Source organism: Bison bison, unplaced genomic scaffold (genome assembly GCF_000754665.1).
Source record: "Bison bison bison isolate TAMUID 2011002044 unplaced genomic scaffold, Bison_UMD1.0 scf7180017864469, whole genome shotgun sequence".
Taxonomy (NCBI): domain Eukaryota; kingdom Metazoa; phylum Chordata; class Mammalia; order Artiodactyla; family Bovidae; genus Bison; species Bison bison.
The window spans coordinates 3887987-3912376 of NW_011495030.1; the positions used below are offsets into that span (position 1 = coordinate 3887987).

At 40.7% G+C, this 24390-nt stretch overlaps 1 protein-coding gene across 8 annotated transcripts in view; it reads left to right on the forward strand.

Moving 5' to 3' along the window:
* DOCK8 (dedicator of cytokinesis 8) overlaps positions 1 to 24390 on the forward strand; it is a 233762-nt gene that overhangs the window by 106579 nt on the left and 102793 nt on the right. For all 8 annotated transcript variants that reach the window (XM_010860673.1, XM_010860679.1, XM_010860674.1 and 5 more), the window contains 5 exons: positions 3220 to 3300; positions 4649 to 4808; positions 6692 to 6822; positions 8373 to 8466; positions 9194 to 9356. In XM_010860673.1, coding sequence (XP_010858975.1) covers positions 3220 to 3300; positions 4649 to 4808; positions 6692 to 6822; positions 8373 to 8466; positions 9194 to 9356 — 629 coding nt within the window. The remainder of the gene's footprint in view (positions 1 to 3219; positions 3301 to 4648; positions 4809 to 6691; positions 6823 to 8372; positions 8467 to 9193; positions 9357 to 24390) is intronic.

Genomic DNA, 24390 nt, shown 5'->3' on the forward strand with positions numbered 1-24390 from the left:
GAAAGTATTACATGTCCTCTGTGAGATTCACTTTGTTTCCCTCTCAACTGTCCTCCTTTTCCTTTTCAAGCAAATTGTGTTGGATGCTGGAATGACTCTGAATTTTGAAGTCATACAGTCCTAGGTTTCAGTCCTGGCTTTGCTACTTAGCACCTATATGACTTTGGGCAATTACCTAACCTTTCTGAGACTTAGTTTCCCCATCTGTTAAATTGGGATAATAACACCTCCCTCAATGAGTAGATGTGACTACAGAATAAAGCCTGGTATGGATGAGCACCCTTCCTCCTAACAAGGAAAGCCCCCTCGGCTATCCAGCTCTGGGAGGCTGCTGTGGAGAAAATCTTGGACAGACTCTCCTAATCATGTTCATGATTTTGTAAAGACCCAGAGTTAAATGCCTGCAAATATCTAGGCTCTGACAGTTTGAGATGTGGGTTTTAGTTTCCAAGCTTCACTCTTCCTGTTTTTATCACCACTGTAGGCAGTGCTAAGTGGAAGGACCTTTCATTCTAGGTTGTGCTCTTTACCACTGTAAGAAGGCCAGAGACTTTGTCTACACTCCAAATGGCTGGTTAGAAGTTAATGGCACACATTGAGTATTTTACCTGCCTTAAGCCAAATAATTAGTCTCATTGACTCTTTACCCTCAAATTAAACAAAGTTCAGATGTTTTGATTTCATGTACACCCAGCATTCTAGGTTTGGGACATTGTCTAGTTAGCATAGTGTTTTGTGTACATAATCTCATTGATTCCTCCTTGATCACATGGGAGTAGCATACAGATTCCAAAAAGTTCAGGTGATATTGAAGTCACTTAAGTGACAGATGTATTTCCTTTCTTTCTCCATTTACACCATTTTGAAAAGATTCTGAAGGTCATTATAGTTTGAAGGGAACTTGTGTAAGTTTTTGGAAAATATAGTTAAAATTCTGTTGCTGAAAAGACACATATGTTGTTATTAAACTTAATATGTATACTTTTCATTGCAGTATTACTTAGACATACAGGAAAATTAGCTTAAATGCATTCTAGCAGCCTTTCAACTTGGAGTTGATTTGTAAATTCTCTCCAGCCTGAGAAATCAAAGAAGCCAACACTAGTTCTGTAGATCCAAATTTTACTTTCAACTCCACTTCTCAGAGGATGACTTTATTTTGGCTAACCCATGGTAGGTAGTATACTAAATATCAGTGGTTACCTGTGGGTGACTATTGCTTATTAAATGTATTCCAAAATTTTTCAATGTATAGATGTATTCATTTGGCAATGATAAGCATTCTCTAAATTGTCTGGGTAGAGTTAAGAAATTTAAATCTGTCCAGTAAGAGTCCCTAGTTTTCTTCTGATTTGTTTTTCTTTACAGTAAACCACAGTTGTTGCTTCTTTCCCTCTAAATAGGGCTCTTTACCTCCAATAAATCCCCAGGCAATTCTGATATGCCCCATCGCCTACCTGCCATGGTTATGCGGACTCATGCATCTCTTTTACACATCAATCATGAAGGACCATATAGTAACCTGTCATATCAGGGTGCAGCTTTGACTCACAAAGTACCTGGAGTTAGCCTTGCCCAACTCGGTGAAGGGAATAGTGTCTGCTGGTCTCAAATGTGGATTCTCCTACTTCCAAATTCTGGAGACCCCTCTCTTGTGCCACACTATACACGTGAAGTCATAGCATTCCAGTTTTTTGCTTCAGTGTCCCAGTTAAAAGATTCTTTGTCTCTGTTCAAAGTTCATTTTAAAGACCACATTTTAATTCCTTGACCTCATGGAAAAATTAGCTTCTTTCTTTCTAATTTTCTTTATAAGCTCCTGACCATGAACTTGAGGAGAATAGGGCTCAGGTCTATCACGTTCACCACCTTGTCTCCCTAACAATTACCCTGTAGAAGGGACTCAGCAAATATTTATTTGAATGATAGGTGAATGATCACTGACTAATAGGAACACGGGTCAGTCTTTATCTCACGTGTTAAATGTCCATGGTCTCAGCCTGGCATGTCTCTCAGAGGATCAGCCTTGTCTTCAGGCTATGGCAATGGGAAGGGGATTTTATGTTCTTCTTTGAGAAGAGAGACTTCCTGCTTGCAGTCTTCCTGATACAGATGTTCACTAAACAGCCCCATGCCACTTCCTTTGAAATTTCACAAAACACCCCTCCATCACCAGGGTATTTCTGGTTTAAATACTTTTTACCTAACTGACAATGCCTGTTAAGAATGTGTGCCTTTTAGGATATATTGACCTAAATTTCTTCTTCAAGGATTGTCTCAGCTAAAGATACAGACAAATGGGACTAAATCCACTTATTTTTTACTTCCACGTCTAAGTTAAATTTTTTTGAACAGAGAGTTAGGCAATTCTAAATTTCTGCTTTTCTTTTTTTCTTTTTTTCATGTAAATTTATTTATTTTAATTGTAGGCTAATCACTTTACAATATTGTATTGTTTTTGCCATACACTGACATGAACCCACCATGGGTGTACATGTGTTCCCCATCCTGAACCCCCCTCCCACCTCCCTCCCCATCTTAAGGTAGTTGGAAGAAAATGCTTGATGGTGGTAGCATCCATTCATGTTACCAGCCAGTTAGCAAAGTGAAAAGCTGCACCATCCTCCTGCTTTCAAGTTCCTCTCCAAGTCTCTTAAATCCAGAGATGCAGCCATAATAGGAAATACAAAGGAAATGATTACAGATAATTTATTCTGTTCATTTATTCATTTAGTGGAAGGTTTTAGTCCCCAACCTAACTTTTACAGAGGTCATATCTCTTTTTTACATTGTAAGTAATAATAAAGAAAACGAGCTATTCACTTCCTACATATGTCTTATGGGTTTTGTATTATAAAATAACTTTTATTGCATTTTTTATTGTAGGCATAATACATGTTTATTGTTTAAAAACAGAGAATACACATAAGCAATAGGAAGAAAATATAGTACATAATCCCACCATACAAAGATAACTACTGTTAACATTTGCTGTGTATCTACTCTCATCCCTTTTATACGCTTTTATGATTTTCTTTTTTATAAAACTGTATACTACTCTTCATACTAATTTTTAAAATAAAAAACATATATTGTGGACATCTTTTGATGTCATTAGATACTGTCATAAAGCACTATTTTGATGGTTGCAAAATATGGATGGATCCCCATGAATGGATTAATTCATGTCCTTTGTTTTAATATTATTTTTGTTGGTAGATTGAAAAAGTCCTTCAGCAGGGAGAGATTGGAGACTGTGCAGAACCCTACATGGTTATCAAAGAAAGTGATGGTGGAAAGGTATGCTATTTTGACTGTTGCTAATTGGTAACATTTTAGAAGAAGCAGATATCTTTCAAAAGTCTTCCACAAAATAGTTAATGGAGTTTAGTCCATAATGTGTCCCTATATGAAGCACTAATCAATTATATTAAAACAAAATAAGGAAGGGAAAATGATCAATGATGATAACTTTTTAAAGAAATAAATTGTTAAACTCAACAAAGTCCACATGTGAGGATGTACACACCAGTGTCTAATTACAGAACTTGACCAGGACAAAGACACTTCCTGTTGCCTTGGTTCTGAGGCTCCAACTCAGTTGGTTAAGAGGGCCACAGACACCCCAAAACTGTACACTGCCAGAACTCTCTTAGCCTCATTACAGCATGGGCCACTGCCCTTTCTGGTATGACTATTTAAAAATTATCTGAGACTGCCATACATCAGAAATTTATTAGTACAACATAGGTATTGAGCCTATGAAAAGGACATCTCTTCTCAGTACCCATTTCCAAAAGTTTCTAATACAATTTTTAAAACATGGCCTTTTGGGAAATAAGACTTGCCTGACAGCATCCCTTCTCAGACAGTAAAGAATCCATCTGCAATGCAGGAGACCCAGATTCTATCCCTGGGTTGGGAAGATCCTCTGGGAAAGGGAATGGCTGCCCACTCCAGTATTCTTGCCTGGAGAATCCCATGAACAGAAAAGCCTGGCAGGTTATAGTTCATGGGGTTGCAAAGAGTTGGACATGACTGAGTGACTAACAATTTCACTTTGTTTTCACTTTCAATAGTATCCTACTGCAGACTCATAAGTAAGATTCAAGTTAAGATTTATTGAACTCAAGATACTTTTTTAAAATCTGAAATTAAAATGAATACCTTAAAGGTGTTGTCAACCTAATAAGGAAGTTGTGAGAAGCCCTTACAGATGTCTCTGGAATCTTCCAAGGCATCTTTGGAAAACAAGGCTGTCTTAAGGGCTTGAGAGGTGATGTACAGAACTTTTCATCCCCAGATTTCTTTATATGAATCCAATGTAGCTAACCCCTAAAAAAGGTACTTATTGATAAGCTGGTATAACAAGCCCAAGACTGTGGGGAGTTTTTTGTTGGTTTAGCTGAAAATGTATTCAATAGTTAATGCAGCCTTTCTTTACCTTTCTTTAAATTCCCCCTTTTCTATTATGTGTTTCCTTATCAGTGGCACTTCTGGCCTCAGTTTGCCACTTTTCTGCCTATTCACTCTTTTTAATCAGTAGAATGGGGGTTTTGGAGATGGCTGTCAGATCCATGGCAGAGGCAGTTGACCTGATGCTAGTGTCTTACTGTTTGTTTCTGCTGTCTCTTTCATTTTCTGCTAGAGTAAAGACAAGATTGAAAAACTAAAACTTCAAGCTGAATCCTTCTGCCAACGTTTGGGGAAATACCGGATGCCCTTTGCTTGGGCTCCCATAAGCTTAGCAAGTTTCTTCAATGTCTCTACCCTGGACAGGGAGGTAACCGATGTGGAGTCCATGGTTGGTAAGCTTTTCAACGGTGTGTGAAGGGAAGGGCTCCCCAGTGTACCAGCCGTGAGGTCAGCTGCTGATTGGTGGGAGTAGGGGTGCAGTAAGGTGGGGGAGTGGGGAGGGAGAAGCAGGTGAATAGGATGAAACACAATCAGAACCAGGATACAAATGCTTGATTGGGCAGTGATCCCTAAGACAATTATCATAACTTTGTGGAATTGAAATATAGTAAGATTTTTGGTTGGAATTTTCTGTACAGTTAGACGCTTTAAAAAGTTAATTTACTTCTTAAAAGCAAATCCTTGAAAAAACAAGAAAATATAATAATACAGTCTATAGTGAGTTAAACAAAGGTACTGTAGTTGGCTCCTAAATATAAGAAGAGCAAGGGCTTCTAAAAGTACAACCCTGTTTTTTCAGTAAAATTTTAGTTCCTTAAAGTTTGTTTTACCAAAAGCAATGAAAAAAAAGTGGATGCCAAAATAATATTTAGTTACTGTTCTGATTCATTTAGCATATTTCTCTTTTTCATTACCTAACCCTTCATCTGAATTACGAGCTTCCTCAACAGTTTGGGTTTGGAACTATTGAAAAGGGTTACAGAGTTCTCAAGCATATCTCCCCTCACCTAGTGCAGAGTTCCTGCTTTTTAAAATGTCTTTGTATCTAGCAAATATTTATGTCTCCACTCACATTTTTGGGACATTTCTCGGGACATTTCTCATCCATCCCTTAGTGTTGCCACTTCCAAAATGTTGCCTTTAGCAGAGGAGTGGTGGAAAAGGGATTGTATTGCTGCTCTCCTGGAGTTATTCATGCATAATTACCAGTCAAACTCCTGGGTTATTTCAAAACAAGCTCTATTTTCATCCATCCTGATCATCACACCACAATATATGTAGGTTTTTTTTTTTTTTTAATGCCACTTTCTATGTAGACCCAGGTAGCCTTATTCAAAAGAGTTCTTCATAGAAAAGAACACCTTTCAACTAGATAGTTAAGGCACAGAGCTTGCTGGATCCTCAGTCATTTCCAAGCAAGGAGAAATTAACCTGACTACAGAGACTGATTCTTAAGAAGCAACCAAAGATGCCGTGTGTAATCCTGAGCAGCGTGGCAAGTTTAGGGGGCTCAGTGGTAACAGGAAGCTCCAGTTCAGCATCATGACAAGAATTCAGGGTAAGAGAATGTGCAAAGACAGGGTTGGACCATTAGAGTTCTAGGCACTTTGACCATTCACAACAGAACCCCTGAGTTTTGGAGTGTAAAAGCAACAAGATCTTTACCCAAATCTCCAAAGTGGGTAAAAAGTACTCAAGCAGACTGTGAAAGAGTTCAGATTTGGGTGTGACTCCATTCTAATTGCCGTTGGGCAGGTCAGCCTAGGCAGAAACTCAGCTCTGCTGCCGGGCCCACACTGCAAGAGCAGAAGAAAGCTCAGATCCAGAATGTGCTTAGGCTTACATAGTGTGTTTGGGTCACAATCCCAAATGCCTTCAGGGGCATTGGAGTACACATGTCTCCCAGTGGAATGTAAATATACTAATAAAACAGAACTAAAGACTGTTGACTAAATAAAGCTTATTATTTAGCCAGACTCTGTTCTGGCTGCAGTTCTGGACTCCAGCTACCCTGATCTCCACCTGGGAGGGCACTGCAGTAGCTCCTGGGCTCTCACTATGATCAGAGGAAGATTAGGGGCTGCACAGAGGAGGTAGGGGGGTAGGGTCTAAGAACCAGGACAAGGGGAGGGAAACCATTATTCAAAGCAAGAATGGCCATGTTCAGTGTTGTCATTCAGTGAGTGTCAACATACCTTAGATATGGTAAAGTTAATAACTGTTATGTATTCAAACAGGAAGGCAAACTTTTGAATGACAAGTGTTTTCCTTAAAGGGAAAGGCTCTGCGGGTGAGCGGAGAACTTTGTCCCAATCTCGAAGACTTTCTGAAAGAGCCTTCTCCTTGGAGGAAAATGGGGTTGGATCCAACTTCAAGACTTTAACCATTAACAGCTTTTTCAAGCAGGTATCTCTTCATGTTACAGTGTGTCTGGAATGGTCTCCCCATAATGGCATGAGGGCAGGAGCCCAAAGCAATAGTGTATACAGTGACTAAGAGGACGAGTTACTCACCCTCACTAATTATCTACAAGACAGGGCTGATGGCACTTGCTTCTTGTGGCTGTTGGGGGTTGAGAGGACGAGACGTGTAAAGTGCTTCCCAGAGTGCCTGGGGTACAGCCAGTGCTAAGTGAATGTTAGCTCTTTTAATTAAGAGAAAGATCGGTTCCCATTAATACAAACTATCCTATTTGAACTGTCATGGGCAATTCATTTATTAGGCTATGAAAACAGTCTGGCTAAAATATCCATTTCCCTTTTGGTTCAGGGTTTCTTGGCCTGGAAGTTGTCCATCTCACCCCTTTTCCAAGTGCAGGCTTTCTCCACATGCCTACTTCCTCACTGAGTATGACCATTATAGATTATATTCTTTGTTAGCTCAGAAACTTTTGAGACTACTTAAAGGATGAAGAACTTCCTAGTGTCATCAAATTCATAGAGACAGAAAGTGGAACGACAGAAAGTAGAATGAGGGTGACTAGGGGGCTACAGGAAGGGGGAGATGGAGAGTTGTTTAATGGGGATAGAGTTTCAGTTTTGCAAACTCCAAGTATTCTGGAGATTGTTTGCACTCAAAAATGGTAAATTTTACGTGATATGTATTTTAGTACCCAAAACACAACTTGACTTATACTTAGTTTGACTCTGTTTTGGAAAATGTTCCGAAGCTCAAGCTGTTCTCTTGGGACATGTCAAGGGGTTATGTAAACAAGGGGTTATGTTAACTGAAGTGCAGAAGAAATACTGAGGTTTCTGCATGCCATGCCTCATGATGGAGCTCACAGGGAACTGAAAGGATCTCTGTTGGGGGAATATTCACAATTGTGTTGCCTTGGGGGGCAAGGTACTTGGCATAACTAAGTTAGAGTTTTCTCATCTGTACTTAGGAATAGGACACACCTACCTACCTACCTTCCTTACTGGGCTGCTCTAAGGGTTAGCACGGAACTTGGGCACACATATCCCTTGGCAGCATGCCTGTCCCATGCAGGCACATGGAGGGTAGTGTTTATGTTTACCTTTCTTAGCCGAAACAAATGCGGAAAATATGAGGATATTTGATATATGAAAAACATGAGGGAAAAGATAGAAAGATGCTCTCTCCATCTTCAGATCTTTGAAGAAAGATATAAACTTACTCTGTTTTGTTCCATGGAGTAAACAAGTATCAGTGGGTTGAGTTATATGGGGAGGAGCTTTTGGCCTAGATCCTCGATGGTCCTCACAATTACAGTAAAAGACCGGTCCCCAGGAGGACTGAAGAGCCAGGGTGAGTTGGGAGTGGTAGAGAAATAATATTTGACAAGAGGATGACTAATGGTTTCAGAGTTGCCTTATATCTATGAAAGACATGTTACAATAAAACTTAAAAATAAAAATTTTCTGAGAAATCCTTGGTCCCAACCCCAGGAGTCTGTGGTGCATCTACACTAAGCCTGACTTCTCTCTTGGCAGGAAGGAGATCGCCTCAGTGATGAAGACTTATTCAAGTTTTTAGCTGACTACAAAAGATCTTCATCCCTACAGAGACGAGTCAAGTCAATTCCAGGTGTGAATGGCTGTCTTTATCCTCTCTGATGCCAAAGCTATTTAGAACTAGGCACTTTATTCACGTAATGCTGCAGTTTTTTTGTCAAGTGAAATATAGGATTTTGCATTAGGAGTTAAGGTCTAGGTCCGGGGGCAAATCTGTTAATGCTTTCTATTTTATTAAAGGGTTGTTTAATAAATAAATAAACATCATGCTTTATATTTGATTGCTCACTCAGAAAATCAGATAACTGTGTGAACAGAGAAGCCTCTTTTATCATATTGTATGGAACTCTTAGCATAAGAAAACAGTGAAGTGCCTTGGTGGAAGGTGAGGGTGTACCCTCCTTATTCTCAGCCTGACAGCCCCTGAGGCACTTCTGCAGCTCCCTGGGGGTACCAGGGAACCCACTGTGAAAATCACCAATTTTTAGTGCTTGTGATGAAGAGAAATTACTGAATTATGCACTTATGGTGTGGTAGTTCTAGAAGGGACTTTAGAGATCCTCTAATGTTCTTACTCATTTTTACAATTTCTTGCTTTTTTAAGTTCTAGAAACCAAATCTCAAAAATCGTCATGACATGCTTTTTCTCAAACTATAGGAAATAATCTGAGCATGCCAAAATTCTCATACTTGTACAACTTATCCTCATTTTCATAAAAGAAATATAGTATAGCAGTCTTTCTTGATCCTTTGTATATGATGTCTTCACTAAGACAGACCTATTTTCTTCCCAAATTTAGGCTTGCTCAAACTGGAGATATCTCTGGCTCCAGAGACCATCAATTGCTGTCTGACTCCTGAAATGCTGCCAGTGAGGCCCTTTCCTGAAAACCGGGGACGCCCACACAAAGAGATACTGGAATTTCCAATCCGAGAAGTATATGTCCCTCATACTGTGTACAGGTAAGAATAAAGGCTCTTGGAAATCCACTGAACTACAATTTTGAGTCTTGTTTGGTAACACTTTCATCATTCTTTGATCTATTTTCCTACTTGCTAAGTTTTGGGGAAATGAAATATGATGCTTACAAAATTACAGATAATGGCTGGATCACTTTCTAAAGATGATTTATCTCAATTTTTTTTTCCACAAGAAAATGTTAGTTCAGTCATAATTGAAATATAGAATTATAGTGGACATATTCCTTCTAGAAACAAAAAAAAAATCCTCCTAAATCATTACCTTGGTTTTCTTATGGGCAGAAGGATATATTGGGGAAAGAGTAATGACTAAAAGAGTTCAGGTTATCTGAAAGACAGGTTTTTAGCTCAAGATCCGCTCTGTCAGTAGACTTTAGAGGAACGATAGACATGTTCTATATGGTAGCCACTAGCCACACGTGGCCATTCAGCTTTTGAAATGTACCCACTGCAGTGTAGGAACTAAAATTATCATTTTATTTAACTTTAATTAATTTGAATTCAAATTCAAGTACCTACGTGTGGCTAGTGGCTACCATATTGGATGGCATGGAGCTAAGGCAGTAAAGGTCCAAAAGGTTAGGTTGCTTCAGTTTCTCGGAGGTCTTTCACATGGGGGCTCAGAGGGAGCTTGTCAGCATCCATCTGCCAGAAGTATTGCTGCTCATATACTTTTATTTTGAGAAGATTTTTTTTAACAAAGAGAAGAATATTGTAATAAGTACATTTTCTCCACTAGAAATGACATTTCGTAGTTTTGTGTGTTTTTGTTTCGTCATTGTTTTAAACTACTATATAGTGTTCCTTTCTGTAAAGAGGTCATATTTTTATCTATTTCCTATTTTCGTATTGATATTTTTTTCAGTGTTGGGCTCTTGTAAACACTGTGCAGTGAGAATTGTTGTCTTTGTGTCTCTGTGCACGTATATGAAAACTTCCCTAATTATTGGATCACAGTAATATGTACTTTCAGTTTTATTTACCCTACCGCTTGTTTCCAAAGTTGTGTCAGTTAGCAGTCATGCCCGCAGTGTAAGAGAGTTCTGATTCCCAAGTCTCGCTCCTAGATAGATAAGCATTCCTGGGATGCAGTAGTTTCTGTTCTCCATTCCCTAGAGGGAGATGAGGATGTTTGCTTATGGATGCTGTGTGTATCTTTTTAGAAACCTGTCCTATAACCGGCAAACAGAATGCTCCTGCCATTGGAATGAACTTGCACCCAATGAATTCTATAGTTATTCAACTTCCCCTCAGCATTTAATCACCCCTGGGAGACATTTACAACTCTCTGTACTCCGTGCTGCAAACATTATCCTTAATTACATCACAGCAGGACTCGGAATGCATTAGTGCACCTACTGATTCAGAAATGTAGGAGTGCCGAGGAGGACAAGTCTGAACGGATTACTCTGGACCCAACTTGGCATCATGAGAAACAGACCCACAAGTGCTAAGTGAATATTCTTTAGCTATTCTGTGCACTGTGGAAATGCCAAAGCCACCCCATTAAAAACCAGGTCTCTGTTCAGGAGATAGAACACAATACATCTCTTTAGCTTTGGTCTTCTTTTGGCTCCCACACCACCATATTTTATATCTTGTTTAAGGAAGGAGAGTTTATGGTAAACTTGGCTCAGAATCTTACTATGTGAAAATGTTAAAGAACTGAGAGAGCATCTTGTCTGAATTTCTCACGCTGTTGTTAAATTTTTAGTGTTTCTTTAGTCTACATATGCTTTGTAGTGGTTTTGATTAGGTTGGTCTTGACAGTAACCCCGTCCTAGAATAATTCTTCCCTTTCTTCCATCACCACTCCCATTTCACAAAACAGAAATGAGAGACTCAAGTCAGATCTGAACCCAAGTCAAACTGGGAAGCTGACTCAGTTTACCCTTGGTGACCTCATCTCATTTTTGTTGAAACTGTAACCTCATGACTTTTCTGTCCCCTCCTCTTTAAATCAAAGTCTCCTTTCAGACAAAGGTCTCTAAACCTCTTTACATTATGCTATCAGTAGCAGGTGTGGTCTAAAGTCTTACCTCTCCCAAGACTATTATTTCAGTTGTTGGTGGTGGTCAATCAGTTGCTAAGTCATGTCTGACTCTGACCCCATGGACTGCAGCACATCAGGCTTCCTTGTCTTTTGCTATCTCCCTGAGTTTGCTCAAATTCATATCCATTGTGTTGGTGATGCTGTCTAACCATCTCATCCTCTGCCAGCCTCTTCTACTTTTGCCTTCAATCTTCCCCAGCATCAGGGTCTTTTTCAGTGAGTCAGCTCTTTGCATCAGGTGGTCAAAGTAATGGAACTTCATCATCAGTCTATTCAGTGAATACTTGGGGTTGATTTCCTTTAGGATTGACTGGTTTGATCTTGAGGGCCAAGGGACTCTCAAGAGTCTTCTCCAGCACCACAATTCAAAAACATCAATTCTTTGACACTTGGCCTTCTTTATAGTCCAACTCTCACATCCATACATGACTACTGGAAAAACCATAGCTTTGACTATACAGACCTTAGTCAGCAAAGTGATGTCTCTGCTTTTAAATATGCTGTCTAGGTTTGTCATAGCTTTTCTTCCAAGGAGCAAGCGTCATTTAATTTCACGGCTGCAGTCACCATCCACTGTAATTTTGGAGCCCATGAAAATAAAATCTGTCACTGCTTCCACTTTTTCCTCTTCTATTTCACATGAAGTGATGGGACGGGATGCCATGATCTTAGTTTTCTGAATGCTGAGTTTTAAGCCAGTTTTTTTTTTGCTCTCCTCTTTCACCTTCATCTAGAGGCCCTTTAGTTCCTCTTCGCTTTCTGCTGTTAGGATGTATCATCTGCATATATGAGGTTGTTGATATTTCTCCTGGCAATCTTGATTCTAGCTTGTGATTTAGGATGTATCATCTGCATATATGAGGTTGTTGATATTTCTCCTGGCAATCTTGATTCTAGCTTGTGATTTAGGATGTATCATCTGCATATATGAGGTTGTTGATATTTCTCCTGGCAATCTTGATTCTAGCTTGTGATTTAGGATGTATCATCTGCATATATGAGGTTGTTGATATTTCTCCTGGCAATCTTGATTCTAGCTTGTGATTTAGGATGTATCATCTGCATATATGAGGTTGTTGATATTTCTCCTGGCAATCTTGATTCTAGCTTGTGATTTAGGATGTATCATCTGCATATATGAGGTTGTTGATATTTCTCCTGGCAATCTTGATTCTAGCCTGTGATTCATCCACCTGGCATTTCACATGAGGTACTCTACATATAAGTTAAATAAGCAAGGTGACAATATATAGCCTTGTCATACTCCTTTCCCGATTTTGAACCAGTCAGTTGTTCCATGTAAGGTTCTGTGTAAGGTTCCATGTAAGCTTCGAACTGTTGCTTCCTGACCTGCATACAGGTTTGTTAGGAGACAGGTAAAGTGGTTTGGTATTCTTCTCTCTTTAAGAATTTTCCAAAATTATTTCAGTAGGGATGGCAATTCCTGTTTTTCTGGATGTTATCCAAGAGTATGGTAGGTAGGGTAGCTTTTCCTATTGATCTTGCTGTCACCATGTCTGTAATTCCAGTTGTTTTTGTATCCCTTAAAGGAAATCAAATAAATGAAAATTAAAATTTACCAAGCAGATCAATTTGGGAATAATTCTTTGTTTGATAGTGGATTCACCTCATAAATTTGAAATATGGCTTCACATAAAAATTTGATCTACACTGGTAGAGAATATATGTATTGGACCAAGCAAGGAATGCCTACAGTGACAAAGCCAGGATTCAGCTTTCCAATTTGTGTACCTTTTGCATGAACTTCAGAGCCCCCTTGAGTGGGGGGGAGCTATTACATGGACGCATGGCAGGTGTCTGGCCTTAACTGTGAGTTGTGGCTAGACTCACATTTTACAGGATTCTCAGGTGGTTAGGGTTTCTGCTTAATATCATATGAATAGAACTCAGGTTCTTTACCTCTCTTAAAGGAGTAGCTGCCATGGAGCCTCAAATAAAATTGGTCTGGGATAGACTGAGCTGCCTTCTTGCCCTCAGGCTCCCTGTCCTCCGACCTCTCTAAGTGCCTCTTTTAACAGCCCTGCCCCTCCAGGTACCCTCAGTCAGGGTCACAGTGTTGCCCGCTATGGGCACCACCATTCACGCTGTATTCTCTGTGGCTGCTGCCCTGCTGCCCCTCTCTGATGCAGATTGCTTTGAGAAATAATCTATTGACAGACCAGTTATAAAAGAACTGGGCCCGGCTGTGGAAGCATCCCCATGAACCAAGGAGGGTTGATCACGCATAAAACAAACACTTGCTCTGAGGAAGAGATGAGCTTCTAGAGCCAAAAGTACCCATTCCAGGAATGGCCAGCATCTCCTAGACCAGGGGCTGGGGCTTCCGCAGTGCCATGGGCAACCTCTGTGGGTCAGACAAGCCTGTCCCGAAGCAGACCCTCACCAGAGCTTTTTCAAAAATCACAAAAAGGACAGTCATTCTGAAAGCAGAGCAGGAACAGCTGGAAAAATTAGGTTTATAAACAGGATTAGCCAACTCTGAGTTTGGCATTCTTTTCTCCATGCCCAGATTAAGAAAATACTGGTTGTTAGGCTAAGAACACGTCTGAAACCAACTCCTGGCTTATTTTCCATGTGGGCCAGCAGCTGGTAACGGGAGACGCCAGCTGCCTGCTGATGGGGGCAGGATAAAAACCCTGCGGCTTGAGGCCAAGGCCCCGCGAGGGCCTTAAGGGAGTTTTATCCTCTGGCTGTTACAGGGGTTTGTGGGGAGATCACAGGCGCTGAGGTTGTAATGAGCTTGTTAAGTTCCTTGCTGTCCCTGTAACTGGTGATTACATTAGAGAAATCCACATAAAGTGTGTTTTCATCTCTCGTCCCAGCCCCCAAGAGCCTCTGAGGTCTTTTTATCCAATTATCAGACTCGCTGTGGAGGACTGTGCTTGCTGAGAACAAGCATATCAGTTAGAACATGATTTCTTTGATGGATAATTAGCTGTTTTCAGGCTGCCTCCTTTTTAGCTGAATATTCTCGGACTACAAGTCTGCATTCTCAAAGCTTGCCTGCTCTCTGGTCTAACAGGGAGGTGCCTCCCGAATCACAGTGGCATTCTGAGGAATGCTCCCAGGCTTGCATCCTACGGGGCAAAATAGAATGGCATAGGATAAATGTGCAAACTGGTCTTGAATGACGAACTAGAGTTAAAATTTAGTGAATAGCATTTCTAAGGAAAGGAAGAAATGAGAAGTAATTCTGGGTGAGGTATTTAGGAAGGAGTCAGGGAATGGATGATGGCATCCTTGAGAGGAACTTCATTTTGTCCAATCTGAGCCCAGTTGTGTCTCTGTCCGGAGTGGATCTTTTCAGTCTTGGGGGTGGGGGGCAGAAGGGTAATGTGCCTTAGAGTTAGTTTGTAGAGCTTTATAGAAATGCAGGTGTCCAGCCCTACCTGGAGACTCCCATCCAGGAGGTCTGGGGAAGGCCTTAAGGGTGTAACCCCTTCTTTGAGAATCAACGCCTCTCCTCCCTCCCTTTCATGGTCACTCTTAATGAATTCTTCTGCTTCTTGGAGCCATCCAGAGGCCCCCAGTGAATCAAGTCACTGGGAACTGAGGGAGGGCTCCTTGCAACTTAATCCTCCTGACCTTGAAAGCATGTGCCTGGACCCCAGGTAGATGGCTTTGGCAAAGAGCAAGTACCTCTCTGTAAGGAATTTGCAACACCCAGAAAACCTCTCCCTGTGAGGACAATTTTTTTTTATGGTTTAATGCTCCTCATATGCTGTAAGTATTCCAAGGTTATTGCTAATCAGTGATTCATAGTTTTATGATGTGATTGACCCTGTCTAAATCACCATCAAAACAATGCCTTACTTAAATAACTATTCCAGATAATAACTCCCCATCCTTATTTGTTTCTTTAGTTGTTTGAATTTTACCTTGGAATAGGTAACCTATTCTAATAGTTCAATATTTTAAAAGTACATGAAAGCACAATGAAAATTCTCTCTACCATGCTTGACCTCCAGCTGTACAATTCCCCTCCTTGGCGATAGTCTATGTGTGTGTTTCTGTGTGTGTGTATGTATATATGTTTGATTTTATTCATTTTTTCCACAAATATTATTGAATCCCTTCAGTGTTTCAGGCCCTTGTCTAGACACTGGAGAAATACTAGTGAACAAAACATGTGAAAATTATGTACACATCACAGCTCAATTCTATTTTTGGCAATTGGAAACAGCCATTTAAAAAATCAGTTTCTTGTTTATCCTTCCAGAAATAAGCTATGTATATATAAGCTAGTACAACCCTGCATTTTTCCTCTCAGAATGCAAGTATAACATAATTTTCACACTTTGATTTCCACTGAACACTGTATTATGGAGAGTACTTCTATATGAATAGAGAATGCTGCTGCTGCTGCTAAGTCGCTTCAGTCATGTCCGACTCTGTGCTACCCCATAGACGGCAGCCCACCAGGCTCCCCTGTCCCTAGGATTCTCCAGGCAAGAACACTGGAGTGGATTGCCATTTCCTTCTCCAGTGCAGGAAAGTGAAAAGTGAAAGGGAAGTCGCTCAGTCGTGTCCGACTCTTCGCAACCCCATGGACTGCAGCCCACCAGGCTTCTCCGTCCATGGGATTTTCCAGGCAAGAGTGCTGGAGTGGGGTGCCATTGCCTTTTCCGAATAGAGAATAACCTTGTGCTTTTTTTTATGCCTGCACTAAATCTCATCATATGGGTGTATCAGGATTCATTTAACCCCAGACTAATGAGGATCTAAGCTGCTGTTGATATTTTAACATAAATGATGTTACAATGAAGAACCTCATATAAACTTTCACACATGTGCAAATGTATTTATTGTATAAATTCCTACTTTTCACCCTTTAAAGTGAAGTGAAAGTGTTAATCACTTAGTTATATGCGACTCTTTGCGACCCCATGGACTGTAGCCCACCAGGCTTCTCTGTCCATGGAATTCTCCGGGCAGGGATACTGGAGTGGTTTGACATTCCCTTCTCCACGGGATCTTCCCAACCCAAGGATCAAACCCTGGTATATCACAGTGCAGGCAGATTCTTTATTGTCTGAGCCACCAGGGAAGCCCTTCACCCTTTAAAGAAATGTCTAACCCCGTTTTAGCTGTAAGACAGCCCCAAAACCGAATCCTTGATTTTTCTAGACTTAGAAGGCAGTTGTTTGTGAAACACAAATCTTATTATAAAGAAACACTTTCTTAAAGAAGTAGTGGTGACAGCCCAGGCAAAATCTAATCATTTGAATTAAGTGAATTCCTGGTGCCAAAATTATCCAGATAATTAAATTCCCACACTTTTCTCTGGCAAGTTGGTCTCAATAATAAGTCAGGAGCACAATCCCCACTTTTCTGATGCTTTGCTCTAAAATTCAGTCATCCTTTTTAGAAGAATGAAAACACCCCCTGAGGGAACTGATTACCTAAGATTACTTAGCAACCATGTCAGGTTTTGCCCGGAGAAGGCAATGGCACCCCACTCCAGTACTCTTGCCTGGAAAATCCCATGGATGGAGGAGCCTGGTAGGCTACAGTCCATGGGGTCGCTAAGAGTCTGACAGGACTGAGCGACTTCACTTTCACTTCTCACTTTCATGCATTGGAGAAGGAAATGGCAACCCACTCCAGTGTTCTTGCCTGGAGAATCCCAGGGATGATGCGACTTAGCAGCAGCAGCAGCAGGTTTTGCCAAGGTCTCTTTGCAGTACAACATTTAGCCACTTGAGGGCAGAATTTACTCACTTTCTAGATTGAGACCCACCTAGGTATCTTTTCCATTTCAAAGCAGATGGAGTCATGGTTTATTAAAGGAAAACAGGCATTTTATTTTTTGCCCTTGAAGCGTAGGGCCAAGAAAAACTGGGAAAGTATTCCAGTGTCACAATACATCACTGTTGGCACTTTTTGCAAAGAATTTTCTCTTACCCTGTCAGCTTCTTTCATCATAAGTCATACCTTAGAAATCTGGCACTTTGTTGAAAGATGTGCTGGATCGGAGGCTGCAGAAATATACCCTGTGGTATAGAGAGAGTAAAATCTCATTTGGGGGTTGTACTGTTCATTACTTACACATCCTTACATCCATACTTACACATCCTCCCCTCCCCGCTTCAGATATAAAAATAAAAGAATGTGGGTCCATCATCAGTAATGAAATAGTGTTAAGGAGGTTCTGTGTACACTGATGTCATTGATTCCATGAGTCACAACCTCTCACTATCTTATATAATGTATTTATTTATGGCTGTGCTTGGTCTTCATTGCTGTGCTAAGCAGGCTTTTCTCTAGTTGCAGCAAGTGGGGGCCACTCTCTAGCTGCAGTGCTTCTCATTGCGGTGGCTACTCTAGTCACGGAGACCGGGCGCTAGGGCGTGCAGGCTTCGGTGGTTGCAGCTCCTAGACTCTAGAGTTCAGGCTCAGTAGTTGTGGCGCACGGACTTAATTGCCGCAAGACATGTGCAATTTTCCCGGATCAGGGATCGAACGTGTGTGTCCTGCCTTGGCAGGTGGATTTTTTTTTACCACTGAACCAGCAGGGACGCACCCGTTAATCTATAGTTTATACTCATTCACTTTGAGTCCATCATGCTTTAGTGTTACTGCCTGTAAACAACTGTCCTAACAAAAAGTCCTGCTCTGGTCATTCACTTGGCATGAATGTCATTTCTTTTCTCCCCCAGTGATCCTTTACATAGATTTCAGCAGGAAGCTTCATGAAGCATCCTGTTTTCATCTGGGGTGGGAGGGTAAGGTTGGTGGAAGCAGAAGCAGCAGAGAAAGGGTGATGAAAGGACAATGAACCTGGGCCTGCTTTTGATGATGATGGTGAATAGTTAGCCTAGATTAGAAGCATCTTCCTAAAATTCAAAAAGCCTTCTTTCTTTGATTTCCCTACTTCTGTCAGTTTTTTTAATTATTATTTTAAAATTAGCTCTTTGAAGTGGCTTGTCTTCTGATGGGCCATCCTTCGGGGAATTGTTCCATCTTATTTCTTTTGCCGTTTGGGGGAGGGAGGAATCTTCTCCACGGTTCAGTTTTTCATTGTTTGTTCTCACTTTCCTGTGTACTTTATAGAGCCACTCTTCCCATGAAGTGCTTGGCCGTCTCTCCAGTGATGTATGTCCTGTGGTTTTAAGGTCTCAGACAGTCTGCCCTTGACCTCTGCAGAAGCCAGAATGCCCTGGGGTTTTGGGTGAGGGCAGTTCAGGCTGGTCCCACAGCACAAAGTGAAATAGAGCAATGAGTAGGGAACGGCTGAGTTTTGACAGTGTAAGAAGGTAATTTTTTTAAAAACCAGGGCTTATCAGTCACATGCCATGTACCTTTTATAATTAAAAAATGAATTTGATCTTTCCACTGGCCTAAAATCCAGAAAGGTTATAGAGCTTTCAAAACTGTGCTATTCCACCTCACCTCTTTAATGTTCTTTGTTTGACAGCCTTCAGAATGTAAACTAAGAGCCATGTAAAATGTAAACTAAGAACCATGTGAAAATATAAATATTACAGTTTAGTGAAGATAAAAGTTGAGTGAAGTTGAGTTCCTCAACTTAATGGCTCATTTTAATTATTTTTAAGAGATTTCCATGCCTAGGCTAATAATTATATATTTAATAATAAGACCATCTCAAAGACCCTTTTTCATCTTTTTCTGGAATTACATTTTTTATTTTTATTTATGTATTTAACAAAGGAACATGCTTTTTAAAAATTAATTTTTATTGGAGTATAGTTGCTTTACACTGTTGTAAAGTTTCTACTGTATGGCAAAATGAAAAGGCATACGTATACATATATCCTCTCCCTTCTGGACTTTAGAACATCCTTTCCAAATTGAAGTGTGAGTGACTTACAACATTAGATTAATTTCAGGCTCTGGGCACGAGAGTCCCAAGCAGGATACATCTTCTGTGGTATGCTCTCTAATGTCTTCTCCCAAAGTTTAGTTGAAATGAAACCAACTCTAGCATGAAACCCTTGTGTATCCCAAGCCAGCAGCTGACAAAGCACTGCCTGTTTCTGTTTCTAAGTCAGGGAGAAGTGAAGTTCATAACAACAACTGTTACTCAACCCTCCAACTGGTCTGGGAGCAGGCACAGCTCCTGGTGGACTTGTCACCCTGGTATGAGCGTGGGAGCAAGAACTCTTCCCCTCCTCTTTCCTCACCCTCTGCCATAGAGCAGGCTACCTGTCCTTTGAAAATCTTGCCACCTAAGCAGTACTTCTCACCCTATGAGTAAAGATGATGCAATCACCTAACCAGTATTTTTGAGTCCCTACCATATGCCAGGCACAATTCTTGGTGCTGAGAGACAAAGAGGAGGAATGACTACCTCTCCTTGGAGGCAAACCCCAGCCTCCTGAAGACACCGGAATGGCTCACAGCTGAGTTGATGTATGGAAAGACACATGTGCAACTTTGTCCTGCAGGCACCTGAGATCTTGCAGGTTCTCCCACCTCCAAAACCCAGACAAGCCTTCTCCCTCACGAAGTACCCAAAGCAGGGATATGTTTCTAGAAGTCGTTGGGGGCATCTGAACAATTTATTTCTTAGTAGTCCTGCTGTTTCCTTCAATTCCAATATTTTCTTCAACATGAACCAAGACATCTGCCAATATTAAAATCAGGCATTTTAAACAATAGTATTGATTTATTCATTGGCTTTCTTTTTTTAATAAGTAGGGAACTAATAAAGGTTCTGCCTCAAACCAAAAGAAAGAAATTCAGTTTCAGCAACAGAAAAACTTGGAAATTTTCTTATATGTGTATGAATTTTTGTCAGTTGGCAGATTTGTTTTAGGAAACTATTTGCAAAGCCTGGAAAAAATGTGCTCCCTCTGCCTCTCAAAAGAACATGCAGGTTGGTTCATGTTAGCTTTCCACATGACAGTTCTGCCTCATGGCCTTTTTAAAAATGTAACCCAGATTTGGCATCAAAATGGTATCTTTAAACTTAAATTTTAAGTCTCTCACAAAGCCAAATACTGTTGAAATGTTTGTTTTGTTTGGGGGAAACTTTCATTAAAATTTTATGTTTCAAGGGAAAAGGAAGGTATTTGTGGTAGGTACTTTTTAACATTCTTCTTCACTTTTATTTGATCTGTCACAGCCTCTTTAAGAAACATTAATTAATTCAGTGAACAGAATCAAAATGAGAACTGAAGAAAAATTATTTATATATTTTTAAATGCTCAAGGTTCTATAGTTAGTAATTGGATGGGCTCCATGGAGGCTACTTTGCTCTTAAGATTATTTTCTCAAGGTAGTCATGACATTATATCCCATAGAGAAGCAATAATAACCCTGAGGTACAGTTAAGAGACAGAAATGTTATAAGGTAAAGCATTTTTAAAGGAATCTCATGTTTAAATATCAGTGAATACCTAACATGCTTTTAAAAAATGTACATACTCATATTAGTTACTTATTGCTACTTAACTGAAACTTTGCAGCATGAAACAACAGACAGCTGCTATCTCACAGCTTCTGTGTTTTATCCAGATTTGTTTTAGCTGAGTGCCTCTGACCCAGGGCTCTCAAAAGGCCATGGTCAAGATGTTAGTCAAAGTTGGGATCACCCCAGGGGTCAGCAAGGGGAGAATTTACTTCTGAGCTCATTCATGAGGTTGTTGACAGTGTCCACTAAAAAAACGATGAACAACTTGAGAGTTGTGGGTTAAGTTTTATTTGGGGCAAAATGAGGACTGCAGCCCTGGAGGCAGCACCTCAGATAGCTCTGAGAGACTGCTCCAAAGCGGCAGTGGGGGAAAGTCAGTGCACAAGGTTTTGTGAAGGGGGAGTGAATACCATTAAGCATTCATTTTACAAAAAGTTTGTTGCTAGGATCTGATGTCACCATGAAGGGATTTAGTGCTTTTCTAGATATGAGGAGATGCAAGGATTGGGATCATAAAATCTGTTCCTAAAACATCTATCTAAAGACATGTCCCACCAGATTGCCTGGAGCACAGAGTGCCTTACTCCACCCTGAACTCCCTCAGCGGGTGTTGAAGGTCAACAGCTTCAGCAGTGCAGGTTTAGTCTCCGCAGAGGCAGATAGTGAATGCCCTTGTTGTTCAGTCGTTGGCAACCATCTTGGCAAGTGCCAATTTGTAGTTGACAACAGTATTCAGTTCCTCTTGGTTTGTTAAGCTAAGGGCCTTAAGTCCTCACTAGCTGTTGGCAAGAGATCCCCTTGAATTCCTTGCTATATTGGTTTCTCAGTAGAGCGGCTCACAACATTGATGGCTTCAGAATAAGCAAGAGAGAGTAAGAATATACAGCTAGAGTCTTTTTTGTAATGTAATCTCGCTTAGATTAGTAGATTAGAAAAGTTTCTAGTTAGAAATGAGTCACTTAGGTCCAGCCCATACTCAAGGGGAGGGAACTTTGGAGAGTAAGAGCAGCAGGAGTCAGGCATCATCAGGAACTGCTTCCCTAGTGGCTCAGATGGTAAAGCGTCCACCTGCAATGTGGGAGACCTGGGTTCGATCCCTGGGTCGGGAAGATCCCCTGGAGAAGGAAATGGCAACCCACTCCAGTACTCTTGCCTGGAAAATTCCATGGACAGAGGAGCCTTGTAGGCTACAGTTCATGGGGTCGCAAAGAGTTGGACATGACTGAGTGTCTTCACTTCACTTCACCAGAGTTCTTAACCAAGCTACCAAAAGTTGAGGCACTCCAGTTGTATGAATTTGAAGGAGTGTGGGGAGGTGGGAAGGTGGGTGAGGGAAAGTGGTTTACTTCCTCCAATGCTGAGGACCAGGCTTCCTGTGGAGAGTGTTCCCATCAGCCTGGTGTATTTCTAGGACATCTGCAGTACATGCTCCCTATAGAAAATTAACTGCTTCTTCACACACCCTCTAAGGTGAGAGGAGTCCCCATCCCCAGCCTTCACTAACACACCCTCCAAAGAAACAAGCCTGTTATGTGGGACGACATGTTTTGTTTTCTTTTTTTTTCACCCAGGTTAAATCAGGTTTCCCAAGTTGTCTTAGATTCAGAGTAGTAGGGAAAAAACCCTAAGCTGTATATATTGGGTTAGCCAAAAATTTCGTTCTGCTTGTTCTGTAAGATGTTACAGAAAGAACCCAAATTTTTTGGCCAACCCAATTTTAAGGAATGGGGTCATTTATCCTGTTTCCCATCATGTAGCACCTTACCTACCCCACACCCCCTTACACCCACCACCGACTCACCTCTGAAACATCTATTTATATGCATGTATGTATATATATGTATAATTTATATAAATTTTCTGAGTGAAATGCAAAATATAGCTGTGGAAGGGAGAGTTTTTCAAGATACCTGAAATGTATATTGCTAAAGTAGTTCCAATCTCTGCTTGTGTAGAATTAATATAAAGTATTATATTACATTAATTTAAATAAAAAAATAATGTAATGTATTTTCTTTTCATCCAAAAAGAAACCCACTGAAAACAGTGTTCTACTAAACCAACTGAAGCTTAACCTATTTAACAAATTTCTGAGCCCTCCCTAAGTGAGACTTACAAAGAGTATACAAATAACATAGACCTTAAAACCACATTCTATGGTGTTAGCTGGGAGTTGGAAGAGCTGCAGTTATCCAGTGAACATTTTGACTATATTGTCAGTGTCAAGTTTAAGGAGGTTATAGAACAAATTTTGGGATAAAAAATCTGGATTTGAGAACTTGCCCAGCTTCCCCTTACTTTGTCACTCTCCTTCACACCCAAAGCAACCGAGGGTCTTCTCCAAAGCAGTGTCTCATGGTTAATAATTACCCCACAATCCTGACAGAAGCAGAAGATATTAAGAAGAGGTGGCAAGAATACACAGAAGAACTGTACAAAAAAGATCTTCACAACCCAGATAATCATGATGGTGCGATCACTGACCTAGAGCCAGACATCCTCGAATGTGAAGTCAAGTGGGCCTTAGAAAGCATCACTACGAACAAAGCTAGTGGAGGTGATGGAATTCCAGTGGAACTATTTCACATCCTGAAAGATGATGCTGTGAAAGTGCTGCACTCAATATGTCAGCAAATTTGGAACACTCAGCAGTGGCCACAGGACTGGAAAAGGTCAGTTTTCATTCCAATCCCAAAGAAAGGCAATGCCAAAGAATGCTCAAACTACCACACAATTGCACTCATCTCACACGCTAGTAAAGTCATGCTCAAAATTCTCCAAGCCAGGCTTCAGCAATATGTGAACCGTGAACTTCCAGATGTTCAAGCTGGCTTTAGAAAAGGCAGAGGAACCAGAGATCCAATTGCCAACATCCACTGGATCATGGAAGAAGCAAGAGGGTTCCAGAAAAACATCTATTTCTGCTTTATTGACTATGGAAAAGCTTTTGACTGTGTGGATCACAATAAACTGTGGAAAATTCTGAAAGAGATGGGCATACCACACCACCTGACCTGCCTCTTGAGAAATCTGTATGCAGGTCAGGAAGCAGCAGTTAGAACTGGACATGGAACAACAGACTGGTTCCAAATTGGGAAAGGAGTACATCAAGGCTGTATATTGTCACCCTGCTTATTTAACTTCTATGCAGAGTACATCATGAGAAATGCTGGACTGGAAGAAACACAAGCTGGAATCAAAATGCTGGGAGAAATATCGATAACCTCAGATATGCAGATGACACCACCCTTATGGCAGAAAGTGAAGAGGAACTCAAAAGCCTCTTGATGAAAGTGAAAGAGGAGAGTGAAAAAGTTGGCTTAAAGCTCCACATTCAGAAAATGAAGATCATGGCATCTGGTCCCATGACTTCATGGGAAATAGATGGGGAAACAGTGGAAACAGTGTCAGACTTTATTTTTCTGGGCTCCAAGATAATTGCAGATGGTGACTGCAGCCATGAAATTAAAAGATGCTTACTCCTTGGAAGGAAAGTTATAACCAACCTAGATAGCATATTCAAAAGCAGAGACATTACTTTGCCAACAAAGGACCGTCTAGTCAAG